This window comes from Pongo abelii, chromosome X (genome assembly GCF_028885655.2).
Source record: "Pongo abelii isolate AG06213 chromosome X, NHGRI_mPonAbe1-v2.0_pri, whole genome shotgun sequence".
In the NCBI taxonomy this organism is placed as follows: Eukaryota; Metazoa; Chordata; class Mammalia; order Primates; family Hominidae; genus Pongo; species Pongo abelii.
In genome coordinates, this window is record NC_072008.2 from 125330268 (window position 1) to 125354635 (window position 24368).

A 24368-nucleotide genomic window follows, 5' to 3' on the forward strand; every position below is an offset into this window, starting at 1 on the left:
AGGCTAATCCCTTTATATTTTTTAAGCATTAATTTAACTACAGTGGGCAGCTGCTTAATGTAAAATATAAAAAACAGGGCCAGGCGCGGTGGCTCAAGCCTGTAATCCCAGCAATTTGGGAGGCTAAGGTGGGGAGATCACCTGAGGTCAGAACTTCAAGACCAGCCTGGCCAACATGGTGAAATCTCGTCTCTACTAAAAATACAAAAATCAGCCGGGCGTGGTGGCGGGTGCCTGTAATCCCAGCTACTTGGGAGGATGACACAGGAGAATCGTTTGAACCCAGGAGGTGGAGGTTGCAGTGAGTCGAGACTGCGCCACTGCACTCCAGCCTGGGCAAGAAGAGCGAAACTCCATCTCAAAAACAAACAAACAAACAAAAAACAGGGGAAAGGAAATTACGATTTCTTGTTGGCCAATTACATGTCAAGCACGGTGCTAAATGTTTTCAAGCACTGTAAACCACCTAATTGTCCTGAACATCATTTCATTAGAGGTGTCTAATGATCAATGATAAATTCACCTGTGCTGTCATGAGGTTATACTTGATTTATCTGAGATACAAAAATAAAATCACATAAAAGGGGGCAGCCTAAGATTTGGTTGAAGCCAGCATGTTGGTCCATAGGAAAAAAGTGATAGTTGACTGATTCCTATCTGTTAAATCTGGACATTCATCCGCATGTGCTCTGGGTGCTGAACTATTCTGTGCAAACACCACTTCCCTTCTCCAAAGACCCAGTGTTGCTACAAGGCTGCTGCCCGGAAATGAGCACGCCACCATTCTGATCAACTTTGGCTCCTTTTTATTCAGGAAGCATACACTAATTCTTTTTATACATTTTTTTTTTTTACATTCCAGAAATAAGCGAAAATAGCAGTTTTAAATATGTTACAAAGTTGGCTTTTCAGGCTTAATAAGCTTTTTGAGAGAGGGACCAGCCAACTGACCTTTTCATCAAAGCACCAATGTATCTTCAGTCTTTTACCAAGCTCTACCACAGCTGTGGTTGCCTTGGATGTGCTGCACATCCAAACCGTGTAAAAGCTATAATGGAGAGTTGCTGTGAGTCTCTCTGCAAGGCACCAAGAACAAACAGTTCAAGCTTCCTTTCTTCAGATTGAACCAAAGTTTTTGAAACTTTCAACTGCTCTCTCAAGTAGTGCTCTCTCAGCGTGAAGACTAGAATTTGTTAAAACCCATATATCACAAGATACAGTAAATCACTTCCAATATTCTGGAAATCACATGGTAGAAGTTATAAATAAATGAACACTAAAATTACTTTAAGAAAGTTTTACATCATTTAGTTGGTAAGGACATTTACGTGTACAGCACAATTTATTGTCAAACATTCTATAACTGGCTTCACACAAAGATGAAAATAGATTAATACAAAATGATCTGACATTTTCAGTAAATCTGGAATTAAGACTGGATTTTTATTGTAGTCAATATCAACTTTACATATTGTTGCAGATTGCTGTGCTATGCCCTTTAAAATGATAATTTCTCAGGGTAAAATTCCATTTGGATATGTGTTCTTGCTTGTCAAACTACTAAAATCTGAGGGACACAGCAATATCAAAGACACAAACAGTAACTGCACAATATCATCTGCTGGATTAAGCTAATACAAGTGGACAGAATTCTTTAGGTTCCAATATCTAATAAACCACCATGTGAAATGAACAAGGTGAGACATCTTATGAATATACTCTGCAACCGGAACATGTAGCATTTCTTTAATTCAAAAATCTGCCTCATTAGGCATTTACAAAATAAATTAGTAAGATCTCAATTTGCTTGAGGCATAACAAGCTCGTAATGGCCCACCTGGCCTTCCTGTTTGAGCTGATCTAGTAGGTCTTCCTTCCGTCTTTTTCTACCTACCACTAGGTACCTATCATGGCCCACCCCATGAGACTTACTCTTAAGACCATACTTCTGGGCAATCTGATGTATTTGCTTCCGTTCGTCATTAGTCAGCTCTCTAGAGAAAGTCAAATCTGTGTGGCTCTCGGAGCGAGCGTAGTTTCTGATGATCTGTTCAATATCTCTCTTGGCAATTTTATTCACCCTCTCTACATCCAGACCAAGCCCTTCCCGCTTATGCTGCTCTTTGACTGAGATAGGCTCCCGTATGCCCTCACCAGATTTACCTAAACCACCACCAGTCCAACCCATCTTTCTCAGCAGCTGATTTCCAATATTATCTTCTTTGATTTGCTGTTTGTAAGCCTCCTCTGCTGAGCGGCCCTGAATTTCATTTCTTGAAATCACATCTTCAACAGCTCCTTTCTTCAAGTTGTTAATGACAGTTGGCTGGGTCTTTTTGAGGGTTTTCACAGCTTCCCCAGCAGCTTCATATTTGACAGTTTTCTTCACCCCAACTGCTTCTGCAATTACTTCACTCTCTAGAATCACTTTGCATTTCCAGCGGAGGCCTGTCATCCTTTCATAGACATACTCAACTGTCATTCGGTTAAACTGAGCTGTGTCATTCAGCGTGCACACGGGATTTGAAGAATTCTCATAAACTACAAGATCCTTTATATCTTTCTTCTTTCCAGATCCCCTGGGTGAAGAGCCTGTATGGCATTGTGAACTTTTGACAGATGGATAAGTGGGCTGTGTTTTCTGAAGAATTTTCAAAGCCTCGTCAGCAGCTGCATGTTTACTTGTTTTCTTGGTTCCATAACCTTCAGCTAAGCAGTGATCTTGTAAAAACACTCGACAACGCCATGTGCGATTTGGCATCATCTCATATTTGTATTCAATTGACATCTTGTTGAATGAGGCAGAATTGTTAAGGATACCAATTGCATCATTTGCATTTTCTGTGATGACAAAATTGGTCCAGTGTTTGGCAGAAGCATTAAAAATTGGCTGCCCGGCAGCATCTTTACCCAGCACCACCAGATCTTCTGGTGGTTTCAGAGCTGGAGGAAATTCATAGGAGGACATGCCAATCTGACACACCACGAGGTCCTCTCCAAATGTATGCTTGAATTTCCGCCGGACAACTCTAACTTCAATACGTTTCTGCAAGAGTTTTACAGCTAGCTCTGTAGCTCGATCCCTGGACCCATTCTTGCTGCCAGCATAACCTGTAGTTAAGTAGATATTTTGGCATCTAACTTCACAAGCATAGCCATCAGTTAGAAGTTTTTTATTTTTGGGGATGTCGGCAGGAGGAATTTCCTTTAAAGGAGCATATATATACTCAGGATTTGTCTTACACGCCTGAATACAACGAGTTAACATATATGTATAATTAATTTTATCAGATCCAGAAGTCATCTCTGGATTAGAAAGGTTCTTCCAGATTGTCGCCGTTAATTTTTCAATAAAATACTGCTTCTCGGCTACCACAGACTCGGGAAATGTCTGTGATGGTGAAGGCTCAGGAGTTGACTGAGAGTTTGCCTGCTGTGATGTGGTGCTTGGGGCAGGGTTCCCACTGTCAAAATACATGTTGGCTGTTACAGGCTGGTCTTTTGTGAGAATGAATCCTGATGAATCACAATACTGAGAATTCCCATCTTGTATACTGAAAGAGTCTTGAGTGTAATCTTGGTAGATGTCTCTTGGCATGCTGGCAAAATGTGTTTGTTCATTTACCTCTTTTGTTTGAGGGCCATAAGGATCTTCCTGTCTTTCATCTTTTGAACTACTAGCTACAAAATGTACAGGCTCAAAACGAGGTCTCGCATGGAATTTGGAACCGGCTTGCTTTTTAGGAGGATTTTGACCTATAGAATGAGTGAAATTTACAATTCATTAAAATGGGAATATTTCAAAAGAACCAAGCAGGAAAATAGTACCAACCATATTATTTGCAAGCTGCATTGTTGGTACGAGATACTTCCATCACAAAAACTTCACGCCATTTGGGTGAAGGGACTCAATTATCAATGTAAGATTCCAGCATAAGGAGGGATGCTCCCTGTCTTTCCACATGTAAGGGAAGACCCTTGATAGAAAATACACAATTGAGTCAAGTATGCAGGTCACCACCACACGACTGGTAGCTGCTTTTGCATCAAATGAGCTAAAGCACAGGTGAAGTATTCTCTTCACTTGTGCTGGAAGGTGAAGTGGACTGGAAGATTGTTCCAGTACAATCTCATACCACCCATGCTGAAAAGCTCACTTAAGGATTGAAAATGGAACAGATGGCTCTAATGCAAGACAGATGATGAGCAGAGGCAGTTATAAAGCCTTTCTCTTTTGTATCAGAGGTGAGTGACTCTGTGATGGTGCTTTACATAGTTGTGACTAAAAATCAAAGAAAAAGAATTATCAAAAGATTCCAAAAGTTTTCAGCTTCAAAACCTCAGCTCTGACCCATTCATCACAAAAGGGTGTTTGCTCTATTTTCTTTCTAGAACAAACAACAGCTGGAAACTAATGATTTATGTGAGATGCCAAATTTAAAGCTATGGAAGAACTCTGATGAAGCTATACTAGACACTAGAGCTTCCTCCCTGTAACACTGCTCAGTAGAAAGCTCGTCCATCCTGGACCCATCCAAGAGGATTTAGTGACTTAGATGCTCAAGTGATCACAGTATAAGATTTTATTTAGAGGGCGGTTCCATGGCATAAATTTCAAGGACTGCATAATAACATGATTTCAATATTCTTAATTTTCAATTCTATTTAGCATCCTCAAAAAATTGTATATAATTAAAAGCTAAAACTCTTTTACCCATAAGAACTAATGTTACCAATGTTATTTGAAATCATATACCACACTCATATCATTTTTTTAAAGCCATGTTGTTTCTTCAGATCCCACCTTTCAGAAACAAGTATACTCACCATCACATGTAGAGAGGTGGCGTTTTTGACCTTTGGAAGGCTTGGACAGCACCAGATCATATGAAGGCATCTCCCCAATATCAATACCTTCAGCCATTTGGAGAATTTTTTCCATCAAGCGTGGGCTGTACCTATTTAAGTTAATATAATCTACAGTTAAAACAGGTAAGGATGTCTTTTTTAAAAAGCTTCAAAATAAGCCAGTCTTATAATTGCTCCCACAAGACTTTATCAACAGGGCATCTTGGCTATAAAACCAAAGAATCGGCCCTAAAATATTTACCCATCAAATGAATAATTATGTTACTAATTAGGAATCAAGATTTTTCAGCATAAGACATACAAATATAAACTCAAAAAATTTTAGCAAAAACCTTATCTTTAATTTGAATTGAAAATATCAGTATAAATTCACGATCTGTTTTGACTGTGGTCTCTATCATTTCTCATGAAATGGAATCAGGGTCCTTAGAGAAATGGCTGATTCTAAGTCTGTGGCAGGAAATGTCTAAGGTGAGCCTGAGAAATCTTCTAGCACCTAAAACCAAGGAAACTGTCAAAGATCAAAGGCGTTGTGTCAAATGGACTCAGAAGGCAATTTGAATAGACTCTTACTGGCAAAGTGAGCCAACTCAAATATTGATAAGAACAATGATGGCAATGGATTGAAATATATCAAATATGTTGAAAATCCATTAGTTCATAATGATACTTACAAACTATTATTAGTCACCTTTGGAGGATGGAAGGAACCATGTCATTATTCTGCAAACAGGCAAATATGAAAGGAAGAAAGCAAACATTTATCCTGTGTTTTCCTGTATAAATTGTACTTAGAGCAACCAAAGAGATGATGAGGAAAATGTCTTTTAGAGAAGCATTCCAGCTAATAAATGAAGGAATGGACTACTACCATTTTGTAACCTATAATAAAATAAAAAATGATCATGAGGCAGGCATGGTGGCTCACACCTGTAATCTCAGCACTTTGGAAGGCCTAAGCGGGTGGATCACTTGAGGTCAGGAGTTCGAGAACAGCCTGGCCAACATGGTGAAACTCCATCTCTACTAAAAACACAAAAATTACCCGGGTATGGTGGTGGACACCTGTAATACCAGCTACTCAGGAGGCTGAGGCAGGAAAACTGCTTGAACCTGGGAGGCAGAGGCTGCAGCGAGCCGAGATCATGCCACTGCACTCCAGCCTGGGCGACAGAGCTAGACTCCATCTCAAAAAAAAAAAAAAAAAAAAAGAAAAGAAATTATCAATGGCTGCTAAACCTATTAGGTGAAAAGCTAATGGGGGAAGAACTCACAGTCAGACCCAAGCAAATATTCTCTACTGATTATTGACAAAGGTGCCAAGACAATTCAATGGAGGAAGGATAGCCTTCTCAAAAAATGGCGCCGGAACAAGTGGGCATCCATAGGCCAAAAAAAAAAAAAAAAAAAAAAAACAACTCTACAACCTAAACCTCACACCTTACACAAAACTAACTCAAAATACATCATAAACCTAAATGTAAAACTATGAAACTTTTATTGAAAAAAAACACAGGAGAAAATCTGTGGGATCTAGGGCTAGGCAAACAGTTCTTAGGCTTGATACCAAGCATGATCCATAAAGAAACTGGTGATAAAATGGACCTCATTGAAATTAAAAAGTTTTGGCTGGGTGTGGTGGCTCACTCCTGTAATCCCAGCACTTTGGGAGGCCGAGGTGGGCGGATCACTTGAGGTCAGGAGTTCAAGACCAGCCTGGCCAACATGGCAAACCCCCATCTCTACAAAAATAGAAAAAAAAAAAATAGCTGGGCATGGTGGTACACACCTGTAGTCCAAGCTTCTTGTAAGACTGAGGCAGGAGAATCACTCAAACCAGGGAGGTGGAGGTTGCAGTGAGCCGAGATCGCGCCACTACACTCCAGTCTAGGTCTGGGTGACAGAGCGAGACTCCGTCTCAAAAAAAAAAAAAAAAAAAAAAGAGTAAAAAGTTTTGCCGTTGAAAGACTGTGAAGAGGACGAAAAGTCAAGCTGCAGACTGGGAGAAAATATCTGTAAACCACACACTTGACAGAAGACTAGTAGTACCTAAAACTCAATAGAAAAAAAAATCAAATTAAAAAATGAAGAAAAGACATAAACAAAATATTTCACCAAAGAGGACAGATTGCAAATAAGCACATGAAAAGATGTTCATCACTAGCCACTAGGGAAATGCAATTTAAAATCACAATGAGGTATCACTATACACTTATTAGAATGGCCAAAATAAAAAAGTGACAATGGCTGGGCACAGTAGCTCACGCCTGTAATCCCAGCACTTTGGGAGGCTGAGGCGGGTAGATCACGAGGTCAGGAGTTCGAGATCAGCCTGACCAACATGGTGAAACCCCGTCTCTACTAAAAATACAAAAATTAGCCTGGCGTGGTGGCATGCGCCTGTAATCCTAGCTTCTCAGGAGGCTGAGGCAGGAGAATCGCTTGAATCTGGGAGGCAGAGGTTGCAGTGAGCCGAGATTGTGCCACTGCACTCCAGCCTGAGTGACAGAGCAAAACTCCATCTCAAAACAAAAAAAAAAAAAAAAAAAAAAAAAAAAGTGACAATACCAAATGCTGGCAAAAATCAGGAGAAACTGGATCACTCAGACATTGCTGCTGGGAATATAAAATGATACAGTCACTCTGGAAAACAGTTTGGTAGTTTCTTATAAAACCAAACATCAGGCCGGGTGCAGTGGCTCACGCTTGTAATCCCAGCACTTTGGGAGGCCAAGGTGGGCAGATCACCTGAGGTCGGGAGTTCGAGACCAGCCTGACCAACATGGAGAAACACCGTCTCTACTAAAAAGACAAAATTAGCTGGGCGTGGTGATGCATGCTTCTAATCCCAGCTACTCTGGAGGCTGAGGCAGGAGAATCACTTGAACCCAGGAGGCGGACGTTGCAGTGAGCCAAGATCGCACCATTGCACTCCAGCCTGGGCAACAAGAATGAAATGCCGCCTCCAAAAAAAAAAAAAAAAAAATCAGTGACCACTTGATCCAGCGATTGCAATTATACTCTTGGACATTTATTCCAGAGAAATGAGAACTTATGTTCACACAAAAACCTGTACTTGAATGTTCATAGCAGCTTTATTTGTAACAGCCCAAAACTACAATCAGCCCATATGTCCTTCAACAGGTGAATAGTTAGATTCTGGTACACACACACTATGGAACACTACTTGGGACAAAAAGGAACTTTTTTTTTTTTTTGAAACAGAGTCTCACTCTGTCACCCATGCTGGAATGCAATGGCGCGACCTTGGCTCACCGCAACCTCCGCCTCCTGGATTCAAGTGATTCTCCTGCCTCAGTCTCCCAAGTAGCTGGGACTATAAGCATGCACCACCATGCGGGGCTAATTTTTGTATTTTTAGTAGGACAAGGGTCTCATCATATTGACCAGGCTGGTGTCAAACTCCTGACCTCTCCGCCAGCCTCAACCTTCCAAAGTGCTGGGATTACAGGCATAAGCCACCGCACCCGGCCATCTCTTTCTATTATTTCTTACAGTTGCATGTCAATCTATAATTATCTCAAGAAAAATTTCATTTTAAAAAGCTGATTGGGGACTTTATCATCTTAATATCACTAAAAGTGGGACAACCAAACATGTACCCCACGATGTGATACAATAGGATATCACGGCACTATCTAGAAAGCATTATGGCTCTCCAGAGAATTGAACCTGAACCTAATCAAGTTCCTGACTCCCAGAAACATGTGAAACACAAGAATGGAACTATCCAACTCCAGAATGAGGGAACAGTATGTGACAGCCCAGTTTCCTCATCAAATAAATACTGTAGAATGAAAATAAAAGGAAGAGGGAGTGGTTATAGGTTAAAGGAGATGGATCAATCAAATACATTGTATAGACTTTGTATCATGAATGAATCAAACGAGCTGTAAAAAGACATTTGAGAGAAATGAAGAAAACTGAACATGCAATAGGCATTGGGTGATTTTTAAGAAATTACTATTAATTTTGTTGAATATGAATAATGGTATGGTGACTATTTTTAAAAATTCTTATCTGATACAGATGTGTACTGAAGAATGTACAGGTGAAATGATGTCAGGATTTTAAAAAATATACTCCAGACTATTGCCCACAAAAACCTACAGCAGAATAGATGAAGAAGGGTAGCGTGGCAGACTGCTGATGATTGCTGAGTGATGGGTACATGGGATTCATTAAACTCTTTTCTACTTTTGTGTGTTTGAAATTTTAAGACAAAGCTTTAAAATACACAATTTAAAAAATGGCTCCTGGCTGAGCACAGTGGTTCATGCCTGTAATCCCAGCACATTGAGAGGTGGAGGTGGGCAGATCACTTGAAGCCAGGAATTCAAGACCAGCCTGGGCAACATGGCGAAACACCATCATTACAAAAAATAAAAATAACAAACAAACAAAAAACGCAGCCAGGCATGGTGACCCATGCCTGTAGTCCCAGCTACTTGGGAGGCTGAGGTGGGAGGATCACTTGAGCTGGGAAGGTCAAGGCTGCAGTGAGCTGTGATCGCACCACTGCACTCCAGCCTGGGTGACAGAGTAAGACTCTGTCTCTTTTTTTTTTTTTTTTTTTAGAGGGAGTCTTGCTCTGTCTCCCAGGCTGGAGTGCAGTGGCACAATATCAGCTCACTGCAACCTCCACCTCCTGGGTTCAAGCACTTCTCCTGCCTCAGCCTCCCAAGTAGCTGGGATTACAGGCATGCGCCACCACGCCTGGCTAATTTTTGTATTTTTCAGTAGAGACGGGGTTTTGCCATGTTGACCAGGCTGACCTTGAACTCCTGATCTCAGGTAATCCACCTGCCTCAGCCTCCCAAAGTGCTAGGATTACAGCTGTGAGCAACTGCACCCGGCTGAGATGGTCTCTTTAAAAAAAAAAAAAAAAAAAAGGTTCCTTATGAAGATTGGCTGCTTGATAGAATAACATTTTACTACAGAGAAACAGAAACAGGAGCTCAAGTAAAGTGTTTGTTATCACGGTTACCTGCTCTCCCTTCCTACCTTCAGAGCCTTCCCCAGCCTAGGACCGAAAAAGAGATTCCTGGTAGCATTTGGGAAGAAAGTTCTGAAAATGAGTAACTATCATACCTTTACATGAATCGGTTCTGAACCAGAAGGAGGGTAACATTTTCCATTTTCAGTAGAACAGCTTGCACACCCATCACGTATCATTCCACGCAAAGCAGAAGTCAAGGCATGGTGGCCTCCCCGACAGATTGCTGGAAGCTAGCTCAGTTGTAACCTGTACTTCCCACTGACAACTGTTGCTGCTAAAGCTAGCACGAGTATTTAAATACCAAGAGTAATTTTATTTTCATTGACTCTTATCTGAACATCAGAAAGCACAGTCTAAAACACAATATGGCTGGGCGGGGTGGCTCACACCTGTAATCCCAACACTTTGGGAGGCTGAGGTGGGCAGGTCACCTAAGGTCAGGAGTTCAAGACCAGCTTGCCCAACATGGTAAAACCCCGTCTCTACTAAAAATACAAAAATTAGCCGGGTGTGGTAGCAGGCGCCTGTAATCCCAGCTACTCAGGAGGCTGAGGCAGGAGAATCGCTTGAACCTGGGAGGCGGAGGTTGCAGTGAGCTGAGATTGCACCACTGCACTCCAGCCTGGACGACAAGAACGAGACTCTGTCTCAAAAATAATAATAAAATAAAATAAAATAAAACACAATACATTCTACATATCACTTCCATTCAAATTTGGGAGTACAATTTCCAAAGTATGAGATAAAAACAAAAGCCGGGTGCATGTGGCTCACGCCTGTAATCCCAACACTTTGGGAGGCCAAGGCAGGCAGATCACCTGAGGTCGGGAATTCGAGACCAGCCTGACCAACATAGAGAGACCCTGTCTCTACTAAAAATACAAAAATTAGCCGGGTGTGATGGTGCATGCCTGTAGTCCCAGCTACTTGGGAGGCTGAGACAGGAGAATCACTTGAACCTGGGAGGCAGAGGTTGCAGTGAGCCGAGATCACGCCATCGCACTCCAGCCTGGGCAACAAGAGTGAAACTCCATCTCGAAAAAAAAAAAAAAAAAAAGGTCTATGAAAATGAGATGAGTCTATAAATCTTAAACTACTAATCCCACGCCTGTTATCAAAAGTGGCCCTACAACCAGGCAACTTACCTTGAATTCCAGTCAATATTCTCCAGACCTTCAGTTAGAGCCTGATTTCAAATACAGTATACAATTGCAAATGGCATATATGTCTTATGGTGTGATGCACTTAGGGCTCACTCATTCATGCTCACTTTTCTCAGGTTTCTTCCAGCATTAGTGATTATTCTACCTACTTACTATACCCTATTCATTACATCTGCCACAAAATTCAACTTCACCCATAGGCCATAAAAATAAGTCTTTACATAGGTTGCTGATACAGTTCTCTGTCCTTTGCTATGAAGTCATAATACTGAAGAAGCCCAGCCAGCTTGAACAATAATGAAAAAGACCGTATAGTACCTAACAAACACTTCACTATTCAAAGAACAATGTAAATATGAATCTAGAGTGTTTAGTAAGACCACGAGGCTTCTACAATCCAGAGTAGCTATCCAAAGATAAAGAAGTGGTGCCACATATTTAAAGTAAGCCAAGGCAGTAAAGCTTTTATTATTCACTTTCTCCAGAGTCTATTTTTTAATAGTATGTTTTAAAGTAACACCTTTAACACCAGGCATTTTAGAAAATCCACCAAGAAAAGCACCTACATTCCCAACCACTGGCTGGGAGCGGTGGCTCACACCTGTAATCCTAACACTCTGGGAGACCAAGGCAAGAGGATCACTTAAGCCCAGGAATTCAAGATCAGCCTGGGCAACATGGCAAGACCCCGTCTCTAAAAAGAAAAAAAAAAAAAAAAAGAAGCTGGGCGTGGTGGCATACACCTGTAATCTCAGCTACTCAAATCACTTGAGCCTAGGAAGTTGAGGCTACAGTGAGCTGTGATCACACCACTGCACTCCAGCCTGGGTGACAGAGTGAGAACCTGTCTCAAAAATAGTTATAATAACCCCAACCACTGATAACTTCATCAACATGTTGGGGTTGTTTTTTTTAATTAATTTTTTTTTTTTGAGACTGAGTCTCACTCTATTGCCCAGGCTGGAGTGCAATGGCGCGATCTCGGCTCACTGCAGCCTCTGCCTCCTCAGTTCAAGTGATTCTCCTGTCTCAGCCTTCCGAGTAGCTGGGATTACAGGAGCGCACCATCCTGCCTGGCTAATTTTTGTATTTTTAGTAGAGACGGTTTCACCATGTTGGCCATGTTGGTCTCGAACTCCTGACCTTGTGATCTGCCTGCCTCAGCCCCCCAAAGTGCTGGGATTACAGGCGTGAGCCACCGTGTCTGGCCATGTTGGCGTTTATTTTTTAATGCTTTTTCTGTGTTTTCCATAACTCCCCATCACTATCAAGTCATCTATGTTGATTTGAAATCTGGTGGGGTTGTTTTTAATTTACTGTATCATAAGCCTTTTCTCCACATCATTACCACATGAGTTTTAATGGCTATACAGTATTTATATTATTGAATAAAATGTAAGATATCATTAAGGCAAGTCTAATATAGTAATTTTTTAAGATGCACGCATACTATATTTTTAAGTCTGCTAAGTTACCCTTTAGATTATAAATGCTTAAAAAAGAAAACCAGGCTGGGCGTGGTGGCTCATGCCTGTAATCCCAGCACTTTGGGAGGCCGAGGCAGGCGGATCACTTGAGGCTAGGAGTTCAAGACCAGCCTGGACAACACGGTGAAACCCTGTCTCTATTAAAAATATAAAAATTAGCCAGTCGTGGTGGTGTGCACCTGTAGACCCAGCTACTCGGGAGACTTAGGCAGGAGAATCGCTTGAACCCGGGAGGCAGAAGTTGCAGTGAGCCGAGATCACAGGCTGCACTCCAGCCTTGGCGACAGAGCAAGACCGTCTCAAAAGAGAAAGAAAAAAAAGAACCCCAAAATTCTGAGGTCTTATGGTTCTCAAAAGTAGCTGATATTATACCAAGCTTTTGGAAACCAGGATGTGACTCAACTATCCCACCATATCTAGCACATAAAAAGATGATTTCTAATGAACAAAAACATCTGTCTTCATAAGTATTACATCTCTGGACACAAGACAGGTGCATATATATGCATACTTATGAATAACATAAACCACTATAATATACAATGGCAGCTGAAATTTAATAAATACTCAGTAATAGCTGCTTACAAAACTTTTTTTTTTTTTTTTTTTGAGATGGACTCTCACTCTGGCGACCAAGCTAAAGCGCAATGACGCATTCTCGGCTCACTGCAACCCCTGCTTCCCAGGTTCAAGCAATTCTCCCGCCTTAGCCTCCCGAGTAGCTGGGACTACAAGCACCCGTCACCACGCCCGAGTTTTACCACGTTGGCCAGGCTGGTCTCAAACTCCTGACCTCACGTGATCTGCCAGCCTCAGGCTCCCAAAGTGCTGGGATTACAGGCATGGGCCACCAGCCACGGCCTTTTTACAAAACTTTAAAAAAGTATATTAAACTGTTCTACTAAGTTCAAATAAAAAAGCTGAGATTTGAAAATTAAGCAAAGATTAAAGTTTCCAAGTATAAAATTGTTTATTCAAAACTATTCATAAGGAAAACTAATTAAAAAAAAAAAAAACTTTTCATAAGACTTGGGCCAGAGCCTGGCAAAATGGCTGATGCCTGTAATCCCAGCACTTCGGGAGGCCCAGGTGGGCGGTTCACCTGAGGTCAGGACCAGCCTGGCCAACGTAGTGAAACCCCGTCTCTACTGAAAATACAAACAAAATTAGCTGGGCGTGGTGGTGCACGCCTGTAATCCCAGCTACTCGGAAGGTGGAGGCAGGAGAATCACTTGCACTCGGGAGGTGGAGGCTGCACTGAGCTGAGATCGCACCATTGCACTTCAGTCTGGGTGACAGAGCAAGGTTCTCTCAAAAAAAAAAAAAAGAAGAAGAAGAAGAAGAAGAAGAAGAAGAAGAAGAAAAAAAGCTGGGAGCAGTGGCTCATGCCTGTAATCTCAGCACTTTCGGAGGCTGAGGCGGGCGGATCATCTGAGGTCGGGAGTTCAAGACCAGCCTGACCAACATGGAGAAACCCTGCCTCCACTAAAAATACAAAATTAGTCGGGCGTGGTGGTTGCACGCCTGTAATCCCAGCTACTAGGGAGGCTGAGGCAGGAGAATCGCTTGAACCCGGGAGGCGGAGGTTGCGGTGAGCTGAGATCGCGCCATTGCACTCCAGCCTGGGAAACAAGAGCGAAACATTGTCACAAAAAAAAAAAAGAAAAAGAAAAAGAAAAAAAGACTCAGGCCAGGCGCGGTGGCTCACCCTTGTAATCCCAGCACTTTGGGAGGCCAAGGCAAGTGGATCACTTGAGCTCAGGAGTTCAAGATCAGCCTGAGCCACAGAGGGAAACCCCATCTCTATTAAAACAACAACAACAACAATTGATAAGACTCCTGATATCATAAGTTAATAACATACACCCAGATTATTGATAATCTTTCAAAAGCTCTCACACCCATTTCATTAGCTAGTGATTTATGCACTCTCCCTACTATGTGCAGTTTTGCAACATGAGCCCAGCCAGCATCTACCTTCCAAACACCAGTCTTGTATCAACCAGGAAAAGACAAATAAGGGAGCAAAGCTGGTTTCATTTTAAGGTATATTTTATCTATTAATTAATGTCTCATCAAAGGTAAATAGTAGGCCAGGATTCTCCTTCTAATCTTATTGATCGACAATGACTGGAAAACTAAATGCCCCAGTTAATCAAACTGCTTTATTAAATATAAATACACTGTCTACAATTTTAAGTAAAAATCACACAGTTCTTTAGGAATTCATATGTACAATTATTTAAGTGCTGTAGATGTAGTTGGTCAGAAAACTGAACTACTTTTTCACTAGCCACAAGACATATCTTAGAAATTGCCTGCAGAAAAAAATTCTTGGTTAAGTTGTTTACTTGGATGAAACAGACAAATGAAAAAATGAAGTGAAACAATTTTAGCCATTTGAGCTTTCTGGTTGCCTGGACAATGAGGGAGAAAATGATTAAAAAACAGAATAGAAACATTTTTATTTTATCCTACAAAGCAGTGGTTCTGAGTGCTGATCTCTGGATCAGCAACATCGGCATCACCTGGGAACTTGTCAAAAATACAAAATCTGAGGCCCCACCTCAGACCTACCGAGTCAGACACCCTGGGGCTGGGACCCAGCAATCTGTTTTAACAAGCCTAACAGGTGATTTTGATGTGTACTTAAGTTTGAACTCCCCAGTTACAGAGTCAAGAAGATATTCAAATTTGTTCTGTGGAAATTGCCACCATCACCAAAAGGAATGAAATATGGTCTGTTTCCCTGCACATCTGAGTTCCTCCTGGCTTGGTCTTATGATGAAGGAATTTTCAAAGATTTCTTTGACCTAGAAATTTATTTCAGCTCCAAGTAAAATGGAATACAAAACATTTTGCCAGAGGGAAAAAAGAGCAAGGAAATTCCTTTGTGCTATTCTTCACAGCCTGTTCCAAAAGTCAAGTGATAAACCTTGAGCAACAAATCAACAATTTAAGGCCAGGTGCAGTGACTCACTCCTGTAATCCTAGCACTTTGGGAAGCCGAGGCTGGCGGATCACTTGACCCCCAGAGTTCGAGACCAGCCTGGCCAAAATGGCGAAACCCCGTCTCTACCAAAAATACAAAAATGAGCCGGGTGTGGTGGTGCATGTCTGCAATCCCAGCTACTCGGGAGGCTGAGACATGAGAATTGCTTGAACCCAGGAGGTGGAGGTTGCAGTGAGCCAAGATCGTGCCACTGCACTCCTGCCTGGGCGACAGAGCAAGACTCTGTCTCAAAAAAAAAAAAAAAAAAAATTAACAATTTAAGTTTAGAAAGAGCTATTTCACCATGTATTCTGCAATTCACTTGAGAGAAGAGTATTCTGCCACAGAAAACAAGAACTCTGCCAAAATCTACATTAACATCAACAAGTATTGGAACACAAGTTTTACCCACCTGAAGATGAGAGGTAACATAAAGCCCATCTAAAGACTGCACTTGGTCCCTAGCTTCCAAGAGTCTTCATTGGCCCTTCCCTTTCTTCTATATGGAAGCTATCAGATATAATGCAAACATTACTTTTCAGTTAAGCTATTTGATAATGAATGGCAATTCATTAATACAAGAATGGCAATTAATACAAGAATGGCAATTCTTGTATTAACTAAACTGACTTAGCTACAATGTAATGTGTACATACATAGTATGTACAATGTAGCATACATAGTATCCACAGATGCACCTGTGTGCACACACAACAGCCTGCAATGCTTGAGCCTTTAACACCAACTACCATTGGCCTACTTTGTGTTTTTAATGCCCTGGTTATGTACAAGGGTGTTGTTCTTGGAATTAAATCCTGAGATATAATGATGTGGCTTATGTCAGTTACTTGCTTTCACTCATGATCCATCCTTCCCAAATATGGCAGCTGTGGCTCAGTGGAAAGAGCATCAGTCTGGGCATCAGAAGACCTACGTCCTAGCCCCAGCTGTAAGACCTTGGAAATGTCACTTAACTTCTTGGCCTCCACTGATTTAGCAGTAAAAATGAGATGCCACCTAATCCCCAAGGTTGTTGTAGGAAATGAAATAATAAATATTTAAAATGTGTTGTACATCATAAAGCTGTATACATCCACTCACTCCACACACATTTATTGAGCAGCTATTATTTACCAGGCAATCTTCTAGGCACTGAGGATAAAGGTGTAAACAAGAAAGCAAAATCCCTATCCCTAAGGGAGCTTCCATTCTAGTGGGAAGGTAAGATTTATTATTAACACAAAGAATGGTTATCCTCATTTAAGTTTTTGTTTTTATTTTAAGGATTCAGATTTCCGACAGCCTTCTGTGATATTATGGAGACTTATGATTATAGGATAAAGGTAACTTTTGAACTCAAGAACAACACTCTTAGGCAAAGGTCAAGTAGATTTACCTGACTTGTTCAATAACTAAGGCTTCTTCAGTTGTAACCAGCTCCTCCTAATCATTATCTCTGGAGGTAGAAATTATGCTAACCTTGAGAAGACAGAAAAATAATGTCTGTGATGAGAGCAAAGTATATCACACTGAATGCCATGTTCAATAATTAAGGGCAGGAGGAGACAATCCTATTTTTCTGCATCTGTTACAGTCACTCCTGGAACTGAACTGGCCAAAATTGATATGATCATATTCCAGAATCTCTCACCCTTCCTGATTTAAAAAAACTATGATTGCAGGAATGTCAAAAGAAGTCGTCTCCCAGTCTATCAAAGAATGACTAGTCTAGTATAGGGCCGATTTAGGGGTTCTGAAGGACAGAGGTCCAAGTAGCCTGTTCAAAAAAAAAAAAAAAAAACACGCTGCGTTGGAACCATACTGCAGTCTCCATTGAATGCAAAGAGCTTTCTAAGAGGCCTGTTCAAAACGTCACCAGGTTCTAGGAAAGGGGGGAAAAACAAACACACACACACACCCCCACCCCCACCCCCACCCCAGACACACACACCTAAAACCTCACTCAGAGCCAAATGTTAATCCTTCTGATGCCATTTAGGGTAAAAAGAGGGCAATCCATTTTTACAGTAGATATATCCATTTCTTTGTTTGAGTCCAGACACATTATGCGCAAATCTACAAGCAAGGCTGACGCTGCTGCGGCTCAGAGAGCTGATACGTACCGCCTCCCCAGGAGAAGACAGTAAGACCCTGCTAGGGGGCTGCAAGTAGAGGGGGGTATTTAAGAGGAATGGAAAAAGAGAGTGGTCAGGAGGAGACTAGAACAGTGGGGTCCCCTCGCCCTTCCCCCACAACCCCAACTGTCGAATATATTCTCTGCGGATACTGCATCCTTGGAAGGCCCTACGCAGGTCCGAGATGCTGCTATTCATCATTTCCCACGTCCTCTAATACTGCCACCAACTACAATGACCACCTCTCAATAATCCTCTTCTAGGCGCTGCTTCGTCTCCATCCCTGGTCCTGGAGAGGCCGCTTCCGCGATCTCTGCACCCTCCTAGCTGTTATGTCATGCCCAACCACCACAGTCGGCCACCCCACCCCCAGGCCAATAGTGATCCCTCTAGTGCCCTCCAGCACCTCCAAATCTCCAGCCTCCAAGCTATCCTCCGCATCCCGCCCCCGTCCCTATTCCAACCACCATCATCGATCCCTCCAGCGCCGTCCCTAACCCGATCCCCCATCACCGATTTCTCACCCCCCGTCCCTAACCCGACACCCACACCTTCCTCACCTGCAGCCCAGGAAGACGTGGTTGGTCCAGGCGGCGGAGAGCGCGAGGAGCTGGTCGAGGGCAGCCCCGGGATAGCTGTGCAGGTGCCGACAGATGAAGCTGCGCCGCAGAGCCCACTGCCAGTCACTTTCGTGGCTATAGCGCCACTGCTCCAGCACCGGCTCGGGCGGGGGCGGCGGGAGGGGCGGCAGCGGCGGCGGCGGGAGGGGGGGCAGCGGCGGCGGCGACAGGAAGTCGCCCCCCAACAGCAGACGTCCTCCAGCCATCTTCTCCGCCCCCAAGCAGGGACCCCAGGGACGAAGCCGACTACGGACCGCGAGCTAGGCAGCTAGCAAGCGGGCGGAAACGGGGGACCGGTGGGAGGGGCCGGGTAAGGAGGGGCGCGCTGAGGGGCGAAGATCAACTCTCGGGGGGACTGGAGTGTGTGCGTGGGGGCCACCGTTAGGAGGAAAAGAGGAGCACGAGCTCGCGTCCCGACACCGGGGTGCACGTCCGCTGCACTCTAACTCGTGGAGAAGCAGAAGGGCTTCCGCCGCACTCACGCGCGAGCCGGGGAGGCCGAGTCAGGCTCCGCACCTCCACGGATCCGCAGACCCACGCACTGCGCGGAGAGCGATAAAAGACCCCAGCACGCTCTGCTCCCCTCCTCTAGGTTCTAGCCTACCTACCCGCGTGCCGTCCGGGGTTGTGAGGCCAGTGCGCTTGCGCCGCGGCTGTTCCCTAACTTCCAAATCCCGTCGCAGAATCTCGCGCGACGTACTTTTTTCCCTCCAGTGACGACTACGGGCCTTTGACGCGCTACGGTGACAAGCGGAGGGCGGGGACTCCAGAAAGGGAATTTAGGAAGGTTCTCTGAGGTTCGAGAATATGGTTAGAAGGTGCCCTCAGATGAATGTTGGTAGCCCACGGCTTGTCTGACGCTTTTCCCTGGATTTTTAAGCGGCGCGACAGTGAGACCATGTTCCTTGTAAGGGATTTAGGTCTGCAATGGACTTTACATTAAAACAAAACAAAACAGTCAGCTCCCCGAGGTGACTTTTCTTCAGAGAGTAGCTTGAAATGCTCTGTGCATCGTGCATCATTAGCTTTGTGTGATAGCTTACTGCGAAAACGTAGTAAAAAATGAAACGCTTGCCAAGAAAATCATCCACAGCGCCGCTTCTCATGTTAGCCAGTTTCAAGTCCATACTGTATCCCAATTACAAACACAGACACTGTTTACACAGTTCTGATCACGATTGCAAGTCTGTATTTCATGTATCAACTTAAGTGCAAAAGATTACAAGATACAAAAGGGGCCCAGAGAAGAGGGTACTGCAAGGTAGCAAGCCGCTCAATCACTGTAGCCAAATCTATCACTCCACCTGGAGTCAGAGTCACTCAATAACTTCAGTCCCTATCTGCCAACTTGTGTCACGAAAGCAGTTAATCAATGAGTGTCTGTCGGCGGGAATTTACACAGCACCTACTGTGTGCTCAATACAGCAAGAGTGCAAAAAAGAAGGAAAGAAAGTGGGTTTTCTCTGTTTTCCTGGAATTGACTACAATCTTGGTGGGAGAAATAGCCCTGCGTAAAACTAAATGTTTCACCAGGAGCCGGACCATTGGATGAGGTGGCTTTGACACACTACCATCTTTAACTCTCTAATGACGTATTTCTAATTATATGACATTTATGTGTAGGGGTGTATTAGACTGAGAGGAGCAGAAGATAACAGCACTTTACACACTTTCATAATTTATTTCCACATCTGTCTTTCTCCGTGGTGGGCATTCATGTTTATTGGGGTAACAATCGAACTGTTTTTAAAAAGTTCACAAGGTGATACATGCTGTGAAGAAAATAAAACAGGCTGGGTGCGGTGGCTCACGCCTGTAATCCCAGCACTTTGGGAGGCCGAGGCAGGAGGATTACTTGAGGTCAGGAGTTCGAGACCAGCCTGGCCAACATGGTGAAACCCCCGTCTCCACTAAAAATACAAAAATCAGCCGGGCGTGGTGGCAGGCGCCTGTAATCCCAGCTACTCGGGGGGCTGAGGCAGGAGAATCGCTTGAACCCGGGAGGCAGAGGTTGCAGTGAGCCAATATCGCGCCACTACACTCTAGCCTGGGTAATAGAGTGAGACTCCGTTTCAAAAAAAAAAAGAAAAAAAGAAAGAAAAGAAAGAAAACACAGCAGTGCAAAGGCAAATGACTGGAGGAACACTAGATGAGGAGTCAGGTGACCTAAATTCTCATCTCATCATTGCCAACAACTATCTCTACAGCCTTCGGCAAGACACTTCACCTCTGTGGCCTTATTTTTCTCACTCGTACAATCATTACTTGAATTTATTATCTCTAACCTTCCTTCGTAGTACTGCATTCTTTGATTTGATGGTTCAGAGACTAACATTACCTCAATAAACATGGATGCCCACCATAGAGAAAGATAGACATGGAAATACAGAATTCTGAAACTGAAAAGTGCTGTTATCTTCTGCTCTTCTCAGTCCAATACACCCCTATGCATAAGGTGTCATATAGTTAGAAATATGTCATTAGAGAGTTAAAGAGGGAACTGAGTCAAAGCCACCTCATCCAGTGGTCCTACCGCTGGTGGCACATTTAGTTTTATATAGGGCTATTTCTCCCCACCCAGCTTGTAATCAATTTCAGGACAACAGAGAAAAACCACTTTCTTTCCTTTTTGTATTCTTGCTGTATTCCACTGGAATGTCAGTTACATGAAAGCATGGAACTCATCTGTTTTGCTCTTAGCACCTACACCTTGATCCTGTAGGCACTCCAGAGATATTTGTTGAATTGAATGCATAAATGAATGAAGCTTTTCCTTTTGTCCCAACCCAGTGAAAATCATTTCCTTGGAGCCTACATTTTAAGCTGATTTGTTATTTTATAATTAGATTAATTTCAGCCTGCTATTGTTTGAGTATGTCCCCTTCAAAATTTAAGTGTTGAAACTTAATGGCTAATGTGATGGTATTAAAAGGTGGGGCCTTTAAGAGGTCATTAAGCCATGAGAGCTCCTCCCTCAGGAATGGGATTAAGGCCCTAATGAAAGAGGCTTTAATCGGTGTTTGGTCACTTGCCCTTTGCCTTCTGCCATGTGAGGATATAACACTCCTCTCCCCTTGTTGCTGGAGGATGCAGCAACGAGGCACCATCTTGGAAGCAGAGAGCAGAGAGCTGCCCCAACCAGACAACTGAACCTTCTGGTGCCTTAATCTTGGATTTCCCAGGCTCTGGAACTCTGAGAAATGTATATTCTTTATAAGTCTCAGGTCTCAGTATCTTGTTATAGCAGCATAAATGAACTAAGACATAGCCTAAGTTGCCAACTTTCACCAAAATCAGCATTGTAAGAAATATACATCTTTCCTAGAAAACAATCTGTGAAAAGATAAACTACTTCCTCTCAGCCTGGATTAAAACTTTTCCGTTGTATAGAAACAAATAATTGTAATCTGACTTTTGAAATTGAATTACAAAATAAAAGGTGTTGGAACTGATGTAAGAGGCCATCTGCTGTGGAACAACCATAACAGGATTCCATTTGTAAATCGCACTAAGGAATAAGCAGTTTCATCCATAGAACACAAATTTCCAGGATTCTCCATGTCCTTCTCTCCCTGATATCCTTCTGATTACAAAAAATCCATCAGCCAATCTATTTTAGCCCATTCCTTTCTCACAGCCACAGATGGTTTCTCAGTGAGCAGGAGTTAAAACCCCTGAGCAGAAATACATTAGTTGAAGAGAGGTGTAGGTGTAGATAATAAAGGTCGCCATTACAATCCTAAACAATCCAGAAGGCTGGGCGCGGTGGCTCACTCCTGTAATCCCAGCACTTTGGGAGGCCGAGGCAGGCGGGTCACCTGAGGTCAGAAGTTTGAGACCAGCCTGGCCAACATGGTGAAACCCCATCTCTACTAAAAATACAAAAATTAGTCGTGCATGGCGGCATACACCTGTAGTCTCAGCTACTCAGGAGGCTGGGGCAGGAGAATTGCTCGAACCTAGGAGGTGGAGGTTGCAGTGAGCTGAGATCGCGCCACTGCACTCCAGCCTGGGCAACAGAGCAAGACTCCGTCTCAAAAAAGAAAACAAAAACAAAAACAAAAACAATCCGGATACCACCTGTAATCATCCATCCTCCTCCCCTCTATTGCAGGGGTCTGTCACTGTCTTTTTTTTTTTTTTTGGAGACGGAGTCTCGCTCTAATCCACTGTTGCCCAGGCTGGAGTGCAGTGGCACGATCTCAGCTCACTGCAACCTCCGCCTCCCTGGTTCAAGCAATTCTCTGCCTCAGCCTCCTAAGTAGCTGGGATTACAGGCGCCGGTCACCACGCCCTGCTAATTTTTGTATTTTTAGTAGAGATGGAGTTTCACCATCTTGGCCAGGCTGGTCTTGAACTCCTGACCTCGTGATCCACTCACCTCAGCCTCCCAAAGTACTGGGATTACAGGCGTGAACCACCGTGCCCGGCCCTGTCACTGTCTTAAGACACATAAACCCCCGTTGTGACTGCTTTGAGCTTCCTTTCCTGCTTTTGCCTATAGGGGGAGTCAGTACGTAATGAAAAGACAGAAACTTGGAACCTGTCTTTTAACTACTCCATAAACTATCCCAAAAATCAGATCACTAAAAGTTCTTGACCCGAAAATTCTGCACCATCATGTGCTCTTGAGGAATGTTTAGTAACGGATTGAAAGCATAACTAGGAGTTCTCACTGGCCAATTCTGAGTAATGTGAGCACCAATATTATTAAAGACAGTAATGAATTATAAACCACTGAAAACTAGGGAGCCATAAGTCCACAGTGATACCAAATAGATAAATAAATGAGAGAGAAGGGAGGGCCTTTGCAGGGAGGGGCTTTGCTTTCAGTCGAATACCATGTGCTGACTGGTAAATACGGAGGGAGTGCTGGAGTTGGAAAATCATCATTTTATATAGATTGGTCCAGGCAAACATTATCAATAGATTCTCAATCCAAGGAGAAATTTTTGATGAGTAAGATATTTCCAGAGACTTAACAGTTTCTCTTCACAGATTGTTTATTAGTAGCAATAAAGGAAAAAAAAAAAACAGTAATTATATCCTGGAGAAATTGGGCAACACCTTGACCCAAAATGAGAACATCCTATTTTTAAAATAGGACTTCAAAAATATCAATGTCATGAAAGACAAAGAAGGGCTATTCCAAACGAAAGGAGAGTAAAAAGACAGGGCACAATGCATAAACGTAGACTAGATCCTGTACTGCAAGAAAAAAAATGCTATAAAGGATATTATTTGATAGATTAGTGTTAGAATGTGAAATTTACAAAGTTGATAACTGCCTGCAGTTATGTAAGAAAATATTATCTGTATATATGGGGCACATATATATGGGGCACAAAAATGATAAAGCAGTAGGGCAAAATGTTATCAACTGGTGAATTTGGGTCAAGAGTATGTGAGTATACGTTGTACTATTCTTTTTTTTTTTTTTTCGAGACGGAGTTTCACTCTTGGTGTCCAGGCTAGAGTGCAATGGCATGATCTCAGCTCACGGCAACCTCTGCCTCCTGGGTTCAAGCGATTCTTCTGCCTCAGCCTCCAGAGTAGCTGAGATTATAGGCATGTGCCACCACACCTGGCTAATTTTGTATTTTCAGTAGAGATGGGGTTTCTCCATGTTGCTCAGGCTGATCTCGAACTCCTGACCTCAGGTGATCTTCCTGCCTCAGCCTCCCAAAGTGCTGGGATTACAGGCATGAGCCACGGCGCCCAGCCATGTTGTACTATTCTTGTAACTTAATTTCAAAATGTAGTTTGAAAAGTGCAATAGTGGGCCAGGCGCGGTGGTTCACGCTTGTAACCCCAGCATTTTGGGAGGCCAAGGTGGGCAGATCATGAGGTCAAGAGAACAAGACCATCCTGGCCAACAAGGTGAAACCCGTCTCTACTAAAAATACAAAAATTAGCCAGGCGTGTTGGTGCTTGCCTGTAGTCCCGGCTACTTGGGAGGCTGAGGCAGAAGAATCGCTTGAACCTGAGAGGCGGAGGCTGCAGTGAGAGATCGTGCCACTGCACTCCATCCTGGGCGACACAGCGTGACTCCATCTCAAAAAAAAAAAAAAAAAAAGCAATA

General features: G+C 43.1%; 1 protein-coding gene across 2 annotated transcripts; it reads right to left on the reverse strand.

Moving 5' to 3' along the window:
• Positions 1–789: 789 nt before the first annotated feature.
• Positions 790–18957, reverse strand: NKRF (NFKB repressing factor). Of its 2 annotated transcripts, XM_054545000.2 has the most exons (4): positions 16928–17427; positions 15944–16041; positions 4828–4958; positions 790–3756 (listed from the first exon to the last, which is right to left on the reverse strand). In XM_054545000.2, the coding sequence occupies exons 2-4, from the start codon at positions 15970–15972 to the stop codon at positions 1799–1801; spliced, it is 2118 nt and encodes a 705-aa protein (XP_054400975.1). In that variant the 5' UTR covers positions 15973–16041; positions 16928–17427; the 3' UTR covers positions 790–1798. The 2 variants fall into 2 exon arrangements, with proteins under 2 accessions (XP_054400975.1, XP_002832085.2); XM_002832039.6 differs by lacking the exons at positions 15944–16041; positions 16928–17427 and adding an exon at positions 18227–18957.
• Between the last annotated feature and the right edge of the window lie 5411 nt (positions 18958–24368).